Source organism: Charadrius vociferus, unplaced genomic scaffold, assembly GCF_000708025.1.
Source record: "Charadrius vociferus isolate BGI_N301 unplaced genomic scaffold, ASM70802v2 scaffold23, whole genome shotgun sequence".
Taxonomy (NCBI): domain Eukaryota; kingdom Metazoa; phylum Chordata; class Aves; order Charadriiformes; family Charadriidae; genus Charadrius; species Charadrius vociferus.
The window spans coordinates 551528-562390 of NW_009647676.1; the positions used below are offsets into that span (position 1 = coordinate 551528).

The 10863-nt window shown below is 40.2% G+C and overlaps 1 protein-coding gene across 3 annotated transcripts in view; it reads left to right on the forward strand.

Moving 5' to 3' along the window:
• Positions 1-10863, forward strand: part of DTNA (dystrobrevin, alpha) — a 96672-nt gene that overhangs the window by 61822 nt on the left and 23987 nt on the right. For all 3 annotated transcript variants that reach the window (XM_009881114.1, XM_009881113.1, XM_009881115.1), the window contains 3 exons: positions 5902-5989; positions 8446-8543; positions 9917-10030. In XM_009881114.1, coding sequence (XP_009879416.1) covers positions 5902-5989; positions 8446-8543; positions 9917-10030 — 300 coding nt within the window. The remainder of the gene's footprint in view (positions 1-5901; positions 5990-8445; positions 8544-9916; positions 10031-10863) is intronic.

Consider the following 10863-nt stretch of genomic DNA (forward strand, 5'->3'; position numbering starts at 1 on the left):
ACTTCTGTGAGTGGCTCCAGTTGAAAATGGGAGTAATTTGCCATGCCCAGTGGGGAAAAAAGTCTATCCATCATTGTTCTGGATCTGCTTCTCTACTCCATGGCCCACTGGAATGCGCCAGTGGGGAAAAAAAAGGCAAACTAGTTTCTAGTGAAGAAAATGAAAACCATTTATTCAAAATGAAAATATTTTGAAGGGGAGTTTCATTCCTGGAGAAGCAGTTCCAGAAAGCAGGGTTATCAAGTAATATTTACACCTTGGTTGTGAAAACAAGCTGTTGGGGTCATGTGTGTAGACCAGTCATTGCCCATCCGTGATTGAGGACAGGAGCACGCTACCACTCGGTCTCATTTGACAGGGAGAGGGAAATGTGGCCCTGCCTGCCACGAGCGACTTACTTGATACAGTTGTTCAAGAGGCGAGCAAAGAATAGACGTGGGTTAGAGGAATTTTTGGTGCTAGGCTGGTTTGCCAGGCATAGCATTTTGGACGCCACGTCTGTGATACATTTAGCTTCAGTGAGGGCCACCAGTTAGATCTTGTGAGTGCCAGGCCTCATCTTTATCATCTTATCCTCTCAATTTTATCCAGTATATTCCAACCTGTTCCTTCAAGCTTTTGAGCCAACCTCACCAAATCATAGTGCATTTGAATCCAAATACGCGTATAGAAATTATGTGCCATAACATCCTTCAAATGTAATGTTTTTGAGAGATGAATGGAGAGTGACTGATAATGGCCCTAATTGTTTAAATAACCGATGCAAAGCGTAGTACATAACATCTGATTACTGACATTAAATCTCTTCAGTCACAGCATCCTCAATGAGAAACAATCTCAGTTATTTATATAAGATACCAATTAGATTTTGACAGAAACGTAACTGAGAGGGACAGCAGTCTTAGTCACGCATCAGACCATGCTGCATTGCTATTTTCTGCTTTGCTGCAATGAGATTGGTAGTAGAGAAAGTGAATGGTTATATTTTGGTAAAGAGAAGAAGAACAAACAAATCATTCATCCTGAATGTCCTGTGTGAAGCCAGTTTCCAGGAGAGATAGGTGAGGCCTCTGCAGGAGGCTCAACTGCTGCATCTCTTATAGCCTGGGGCAGCATCTTCTGGAAAAGTGAACTACTCCTCCCTGTGCCCCAAAGGGGCTGGATTCAGTTTGCTCCAAACCCACACAGCTGTATTAGGATGGTACTGAGTTCAAGTTATTTTACCCTGCAGCTCAGCAAGATTTGGTAAATTGAGTAAAGCATGTAGTTAACCGTAATCAGGTAGCTTCTGATTTAGGGGAGGCTGCAACTAGCCAGCTCAGCTCTTGTGTCTGCCTGCAAAATGCCGTGTGTACATACCCATACATGCCATCACGTATTTTCAAGTGCTACTGGCAGCCAAACATGAAAAGAAGAATGATTGTAGCTGGACTTTCATCTGCAGGAAAAACCTGCAGAAATACTTTGTGAGCATAATACATTAAATTATCTTGAGAGATATATAGTAGCATTTCAAAACAAAATGAGGTGGGTTTTTTTAGATACTGAGTCAGGCTAATTTATAGTAGCTAATGATCAGTCTCATATAGTGCAGTATACCTTTTTTTTCTGTTTTAAGCGTAGCTAGTATTTCTATTTTGATTTTTTTAAAATTAATTTAATTATTTTTACTGCTTATCTTTATTTTTCATCTGCAGTTATTTGATACCACAACTAGAAGTACAAGTTTTCCTTTCCATTCCTCACAGGCTAATGAGCTACTTGAGGGTTTTTTAGAATCCAGTACTCCAGGGAAAATTAAGAAACAAGAGGAAGACTTAATTCATTATTTATAGTAACTGCATGAGTAGAAAAAGTATCCCTTAGCCAATCATTTTGGTTAGTTTAATCGTAAAGTGTGTTTTAACATGTAAAACCAATACTTGATATTTAATTTAGTTCATCTTTAGTGTCTGATTCTAAAAAAGAACTTTTAACTGCAAGTAGTTTTCCTTTTTGTTCATGTAAGTTAGAGACATTACCTAGTTTTGAATATTAATTCTACGTATTTCAGTCTTTTCCTTCTCAGGTGTAGAAGAAAATAAGATAAAATGTCTTCTAAGTGGGAGTTTTTTTTTCTTCCGTAGATAGTTACTTTCTGATTTTTTTATGTTATACTGTGTAGTACTTTGGTGAGACATATTTCTGTGCTATAAAAGTGCCATACTATTCTATGGTATTTTAAAAACTGTTTATTAAGGGGGTGTGCACAACAACTAACTCTAGCTAGGCAGACTGGTCGAATCTTCCCTTGAAAGAGGAAAAACATTCAGAGACCCACTGATTACAGAGGAAATGTATAGACACTTGGCTTCCTGGAATGGAGTTAGTTTTTATGATTATACCCACATACTTTAGTGGTATTAAAGTTTTGATGGTAAAATCTTGGTGATTTTAAAGTAAATGGCAAATTAACAATAGCAGAGGGCTCAGATATGTCTCTCAGTTTAAAGTGCTTTAAAACAAGGACAATTTTGGAAGTGTCACAGATAAACAATCCTCAGAATACATTTGGTGGGCTGCTGTTAGGACATTGTTCTTCTACCCCTGTAGCTTAGAAACCTACCCTTTCATTTGACAGTATTTTCTGTAGTAAATATTTATTTAAGTGAAGGTTTGTAGAATAATAGCATGTCATGAAGACCACAGTGATATGTCTGTTGCAAAAATTTGACAAAAGACTGGCATTTCTGAGACTTTTCTAGCCAATGGGGACATAATTTTAGGACCATCAGGGGACATCCATATCACCTATTGCAGTTGCAGGGTGCCTACTGCAGAACATGCTGATTTGACATATCTAAAGCATGAGAAATAGCAAAGATCCTCTGGTGTCACTCCTCTGTTCACAGGCTATCGTATTTTTCATCCTTTGCCTGGAGTTTTCAGATCCTTTTTTTTTTACGGATCTCCTTTAGACTGTGGAATATTACACAGATCAACTAAAGCCTAAAAAAGAAGTCCTATTGCACAGGCAATAAGAGTGGATATTCACTCTGTATCTAAATGATAATAATTCTGCCAGACCAATTATTGCTGATAATTATAAAGTCTTTAATGAAAGGGTCACTAATGGAGAAGCAGTATTAAAACCATTGTTTAGCTTTTTTAGAAAAGAAGGATCAGCAGCAGGATATTTGTATGCAAAATGTTAATTTTCTTTCAAAAGGATGCCTGAATCATTCTCTTGAGGGTCCCAAATTCTGTACACATAATATTTTAATATTTTAAAGCTTGCCTGTATTTCACTGCATCATTGTTCGTGAAGTTGCTGAAGTAAAATAGAAGTGAATTATGGCAAATCAGAACTCTGAGACATAAAAGTCTTGGCAGTCAAGGCCAATGCTGCTGTGCATACCTCTGTGTTTAATGATCACACGGAATAGGTACATTGCAGAATGAAATTTATCTCAGACACTGTAATTTAATTTACAAAGCTTTGGGGCCAGTGATTTGTGGCATTCATAGACTAAATTTGACGTCCTGCTACATCTGTTTTATGACATTCACCTACACATAAATACGTATCAAAGACATTAAATAGCAAGTAAGAATCAAAAATCTGCAGTGGCTTGATTCATTCACTAAAATCATTATCTCAGGGCTTAACTCACATCTCAAAACTGTGTTGCAGATTGTGTTGTGCCAACAAGTGGAACCATAATCCATTATTTTTCCAGGATGGATGATGTGGTTGCACATTGCTGTAAAAAAGAGAATTGATGCTGAATGCTTGCTTTTTTCACAGCCATCTGTTAAGATGTGATGGTTTAGTCATTATGGAAAAATTAAAAATGACTTATACGGCCATGAAAGTAACCCGTTAGCTGGTTTGCATAGTTTTATGTGTCTGTAAGAGTTGCTTCCCCCTTTCTTTCTCTGGATGACGTATCAGGACAGTAGGCATGAGTATGTAAGAAGCAGAACTGTATAAATTTAGAATACCTTTAGCTTGGGTCTTTTCAGAAGGTAAAACAGTTATCCCACAAGGATCTGAGTCAGCATAGAATTAAGCAATGTATGTAAAAAAATAGATTAAACATAACCCAAACCAAAAAGTCAGTGTTCATCTACCACCAGCAGTCTTATGTGCGGTCTGCCACACAAGCTTAGATTACAGAGAACCCCTCTGGGTCTGACTTTTCATAGCTTTACTATTCTTCTAAACTTCATCTTTGTGGCCTCGTAGGTTATTGTCAGAATGAGAGAAAGATGGTGTTTGTCTCTTTTCCCTTACCTCAGCAAGCCATAAAATATCCACATGACTCCCAGCTTTAGTTTAATGGTCAATGAATATCAACCACTACTCATCTTTCAAACATAACTTCTAAATCCCAGTGGACTTAATCAAGCCAGACAAAAGATGCACATTGTTGTTACCCAAGGTACCTGGGAATAAGAACTCAGAATTTTTGGAGAAATATTTCCTTTTCCTTTTAAAGAAGATGATTCTTCAAAAGCAGAACTTTTTGCAGAAGTGCCTTTTTTGCCTGGAAGGCTTTTCAAGTTCAAGATATAATTTGTGGCAAAAATCAGAATAAGATGTCCATACCCAAAATAACCCTTGTTTTGTGCACTCTTTTGAAACATGAAGCTCATTCGCCAGCAACCAGTTGCATGCCCTGAAGAGCCTGTGGGTAGGGAGGTGTGTGCCTGTCTTCCTTCAGCCAAAACATCAGACAGCTGCCAAGGCACAAGAAAAGAGGTCAGACTGATCTCTGGGATAGTCTGCAGGCTGTCTTGCACTCCATATAGCAAAGCATTCTTCTCACCTCTTCTTAGGGGCTCCATTTTTTTCTCTCTTGTGTATACTAAAAGTAATGCAATATAAGATTCTAAATCCCAGGATTATCCAGGGTCAACTACATCCTCTTCATATTTCTTTTTTTTGTCAGTTTATTAGTTTTGGTGGTTCTCTGCAAACTTATAGATGTTTGGAAGTGACAAACGTTCTCACTATATTACCCTTTTCCTGCTTATCTGACTAAATAATAGCTTCCATTTAAAATAACAACCACGGGCAAGGGATTAACCTGAGAGAAATATTTGCCTTTGATATTGTTAGAAAAAAAGAAAGTAATAAATTGCAATATTTTAAAGGATTTCAGCATATTTGCAGTAAGTTCTTACACCTTCTGAGTAATTTTTATGGAGACCAAAAGCAGATGCTCTTCATAGTCGGTGCTAGTCGATTCCTGCATCCTGGCAGCAGGAGTTGCCTCCAGGTTAAAGTCAGTCTGAGTCTGGGATCAGTGGCGCACTATTATGTGACTCTCTGAAATCTTAGTCCCAAATATCAGGAAACCAAGAATAAAAGAGTCTGATAATAAATTCCTAGCTCAGTGGTTCCAAACTGTGGTCCATGAGGCCTTGGTAAGTGCCCTGCAAAACTGTCCTGAATAGTGTTTTCTGTCGCAAATCTGACAAAGCTTCTAAAACTGACCTCAGCAAACACTTGAGGTTCCCACTAATCCATTGTCCAAAAAGTAATCGCTCTTCTAGGTGATTCAACAAAGCTGCAAAGTAAAACCAAATGCTGACTGGTGGCCCTAACCATCTCCCACCCCTCTTTGGACAGAGTAGTCTGCGAGTTGCATTTTGCATGGCCTTGGCCAGGAATTGCAGACCGCTGCTGTTTCCCCCTAAGAGAAGGTGCTTCCTGGCCCCAAGAGCTGATCCTTCCAGGGAAATTACCCTTCCACTTCTCCCCTTTGCTCAGTTAACATCTGCCATTGTTAATTTCGCAACGTTTTGCTTCTAAGTTCTGTAATGAGGGTGTGTGAGTGGACAGCGTGACAGAGCAATGGTCTTTTTTACCGTGTATTAACATGTCTCCCCTCCTTCCCCTCCAACCCTGTGCAGCGTCCTTGACAGCGCAAGTCGCCTGGATGAAGAGCATAAGCTGATCGCCAGGTATGCAGCAAGGCTGGCAGCAGAAACTTCTTCATCAGTAAGTGTTTTAATTAAAGGAAGGTACTCTCCTTCTGTCGTGTTCCAGGGGCTTGGCAAGATCTGGGAAATTACATCTGACAGTCTTAATGATTAATGGATTATTTTCCCCTATCCTTTTCATCAGACGCTGTTATGCTGTAGTAATAACACTTTTATGCAGTCCATTTAAACAGAAGACTCCACATACTAATGCATATAATCTATATACTAATGCAATGGTATTTAAACAATTACAGCAAAGGGAATCTGACATCTTGAACTCAGGCAAGACTAGAAAATACTGTCTGGACTAGCTTTGGTTAAAGGTTAATGATTTACTGCAGTGGAAAAATGGGGTGGTGAATCCATTTTACTCTTTAGTTCAAATATCATGGCCACCAGGGCCCTAAGTGCTGAGGATTTTAAAGTATGATCTGCAGCAGGATGACTGTAATGACCCCCTGCATTAGCCCTGGCTCCCATTTTCATTTCAGAGCAATGATTATTCTGCTCTATGTATCCCAAGATAGAAGGTGACGACAGGCTAAAACTTCACTAACTATATTCAGGAATAAGAGAGAATGAAACAGGAACCTAATTGAAGTATATAAAATCTGAAATGGCACAAATAAGGTCAGCCTAGTTACCTTTTTTTTCCATCTCAGCATATTTGATGGAACAAGGGACCATAAATGACGGTCAAGTGAAAAGCAGCCAGTCCAGAGTGCCAGGAAGCAGATTTTCACACTGAGATTTACACTGCGGGGTCAATTGAAAGGGCGAAATCAGTCACCGGTCTTCGTTTTAAAAACACTGTGACACATGCATCCCGAGTGCAGGCAGGGAAGATGAATCTGCCGCTGTGTGCAGCCGTCTGTCATGGAAGAGAGGGGTGCTCCTGGTCTGCCAGCCCAGCCCCAATCAATCCCTTCCAGTGGCGTGACACACAGTTTTTCAAATTTAAGGCAACCTGCAGGTGATGGTCCTGTTTCTGAAGGACGGTATTCTTGATGGCAACAAGATTTTCCCATTATGTCTCTGGGTAGAAACTGGTAGAAATCAGTTGAATATAATACGTATCCATGATAAGAGGGGGGGAAACTTAGGAAATAATATTTAGCTTTTAAGTGGAGCTGTTTTGAAGGAAAATACTGAATTTCTCATTGCCATCCATCAGTACTCTTTGAACAAAAGAGAAGGAAAAGAGAAGGTTTCTGTACACAGAAATCTTTCCGAGCACAAGAGTGGCACCACATTAGGAGCACAGTGGAAATTTTTAAAGCTTTGCTGATGGTCATTCTGTTTTTTAAGGAACAAATTGTATTAGTTATACTGGGCATCCAGGATAAAGATCCCTCTTTATCAGTCGTCACACCCACCAGCATGTATCAGTTCTTTATACGCTCTTCTGCTTCCCTATAGTTGGAGTGTTAATGGGAAAATGTATCCATAGCAGAAAAAAAAGGTAAATGGTTACAGGCATAACGTACTGTCCTTTGCCCACAGACAGTGCTAATAAAGGTTAGCACTGAGATGTACCTTCATCCTCTCTGAGGGTCCATTCTTGCAGAGTGCCACCTCCTGGAGGAGGAGGTGCCTGGCATGACATAAAATTGCACTGCAGAGTTACATTTCACAGTGAGAAACACTCAGATCACAGCAGTCAGAGTATTTTTTAATGTCTGATTCTTTCAGGTTGGAGTTAGAAATAAATGGGTATCTTAGATAGCTGTCGAACTTTAAATGTCTTGCTCTGCATTGTCATTGATACAATACTGAAGTACAGGAGTGTGAACAAACCAACCAATATTTGGTTATTGCTGATGAACATGAAAAAAGAGCATACTCCAATGAAGCTGTAGTGAGTACTGTCTAGATTGGTAAGAAATGGTTTAATTACAACTTAATTTTATTGGGGAAAAAAGGTTCTGCTGTACCTGAAGTACTGGGCAAAGATCTTTCCTGAAGTATCATCAGAGCGTATAGGAAAGCACGGCCAAATGGGCCACGCAGCCAGCCTGAAAACTGAATACAGCTTTCAGACGGAAAGTAAAACCATACTTTCAAAAGAAGGAAGCATCACTGCACTGGAAACATATCCTCTTCTCTTTGGAGAGGAATGCTGGTTTTTGCTTTGGGGTATGCCTCTTGTCTGTAGTATCAAAATTAAGAGCCGTATTACAGCAACTGCCTGCAGCAGTGCCATCGCCTTTTACAATTGCTTCAGAGGAAGCTCCTTGAAGCAATAAATGACAGGATGGTAAACACTGACTCTTATTTGCTCTAGCACTTATCCTGCTTTTACTAGCAATGGAGCCGTGCTGGTATGAGCACAACATGGATGCTCTTTTTTTAGTGTAGGCATAGTGTACTGCATTTTCTGTAAGCAGATTTCACAGAACAGATCTGTGTTGAACTCATGGGTACATGCTGGCTGTTCCTTCTTCGATGCAACCTTCTCTTTTTTTACAACAGCAGCAAGGTCAGCAGAGGGGGGCATCAGATATCTCTTTCACCATTGATGCAAACAAGCAACAAAGGCAGCTGATTGCAGAGCTTGAAAATAAAAACCGGTAAGCATCCACAAAGTACCTGGTTTTGTTCAGTCCCGTATATTCTGTACGTTTGTTTGTTTCCTAACATTTTTTACCACCTCCTTCTGTGCAGTGTGCTTATACATGTGCATACACCTCCCCCTACAAAAAGCACAGGGCACAAAAAGGTCTGCAGAATATGACAAAGGCTTTAAAATCCACAGCCACCCTGTGTTTTAATGAGTGTACTGATCAATTGCATGATATAATCATTGATGCTTTACTGTTTGCAGCTGCTGTTTGTTAAGAGTTAAAAAAAAAGCCTATCCTGTTTCAAAACCAGATTAACTTTGAGTTGGATCCTCTGTAGCACTATAACACAAAATGATAAAAGGATCAGTCACACTGGTAATGTTATGCTGTCCTGCTTTTATTTGTGAAAAAGATGATTAAAGCTCTCTGGAACACAGTCTGCCTGGCAAAGGTTTGCAGAAAGGTTAGCAGCAAGTTAGGCTGCTGATCAAATGAGACATAGGCATGGATGTGATCGAGACTGAGAGCGAGCATCCAGGAGAAATAGGCCAGCCGGCCCCAAAAAGGAGAGACACCCGTTTGTTAGCAGCAGAGTATCTGTCCATGGGTATCAGACTGCCTGATGCCATGAAATGTATGGCAGCAGAGCTCTGCTTTTACTGCCGGACTGTAAAATAGAGGCCAGCCCAGACCAGATGGTTTCCTCTCCCAAACTCTGCACTGCCTTCTGTCACCGTGTAATGAGCCACCAGCTCCAGTCTCGATTTGTCTTTCATAGTTCGAGGCTGCCTCCTGACCGTCTGCTGTCCAGCACGTTGTGAAGAAGAGAAGAATTCCACAAAGGTTTCAACCTTCTGCTGCGGAGCTTTGTATTAGCCTTTTGACAGCGCTCCAGGGCTGGCAAGCCAGTCGTAACAAGTCCTATTAAAGGGCTTCTCCGTGTATTGTTGACTGCTCTCAGATCTCTGCTTACACTAAAAGTATTTTTTTAAGTGCAAAATATTTTCTCTGATACTCGAGAGGAGCCAGATATTATTTTAATTTTTGTGAAGTTCATGTGATGTTTGAAATGTTCATGGGGAAGAAGTAGAAGGGAGAAATTCAATTAAGCATATTTGTATTTCACATCTACCTGTGATTTTTGGGGGTCTTGAAGAAATATTTCCCTTTATGGTGAAATCCTAAAAGTTTATTTAAAAAAATCTCTGGAGGCCTGTCCCAATGCTGAGGGCTTCTTTTGTTGGTTGGAGCTCGGTCGTTATATCCGCATTGATGAAGAGCTACATACAGTCACACTTCTTCTCCTCTTGTGACGTCCAGTGAGCTGCTTTTGTGGTAAATCACTGACTTGTAGTCTTCTGCTTGTTCTCCTCCCCAAGAGAAATCCTACAGGAGATCCAGAGGCTGCGACTTGAACATGAGCAAGCGTCTCAGCCCACACCGGAGAAGGCACAACAAAATCCCACTCTCCTTGCAGAGCTCCGGCTCCTGAGGTAAGTCCACAGCAGTAAAACCTCTGGCAATGACTGGGGCCAGCCAGTTGTTCTCAATAAGAGAAGAAATAAGAGATGAGCGTGGCTTACAGTTTGGGGGGCTTTTTTGAGTAAATATGTGTGGTTTTTCTCCATTTTCAGTGCAGGCTGTAGTCCTAAAAGTAATTAAGCTTATGCTTTAAACAGCATGCATGAGGAATCTCACATATTACTCATCTCCATTAAATTAAGCATGTGCATTAGTGTTTGCAGAGTTAGGCCCTTAGGTCATTTGGAATAGGTCCCCACAGCCCTGTCCAAATGCCATTAATTATATGGGGAAAAATGTCGTTCTGTCAGAACAAATGCTTCTACAAAGACTTCTCGTTTATGCTAAAGTAAATACAGAGCTACATGAAAATACAGCCAGAATTAGACGTTAATTTTTGGAAATTTCCCCCATGTGCTGAACTCTGAGGAGAGGTCAGTTCTTTTCACGCTGCCAAACCGGAGTGATCCTCCTTGGGAGGAGGAGTAACGTTATCTGCAGCAGCTGAAGATGTAGAGGATCATTTCTCCAATTATCCCACCAAGCTAAAAAACATTGATATGGATGTGTCTGCATGTTAATTAGGATACTCTACATGGATTTACTAATTGCCATGTATATCACATTGAAGAAGAACAATTGCCATTGGCTCAGATCTGCAGGCTCCCTGCAAGTCCTGAAGTTCGTGTTGTGAGAGCCAGACAGAATCCAATAAGAACTATTCAAAGCACTTCATGTGAATAGAGACTAAAATGTTAGCACTTTATTTCTAGTGGAACAATGCTAGATGAAATTTTATCCCCCC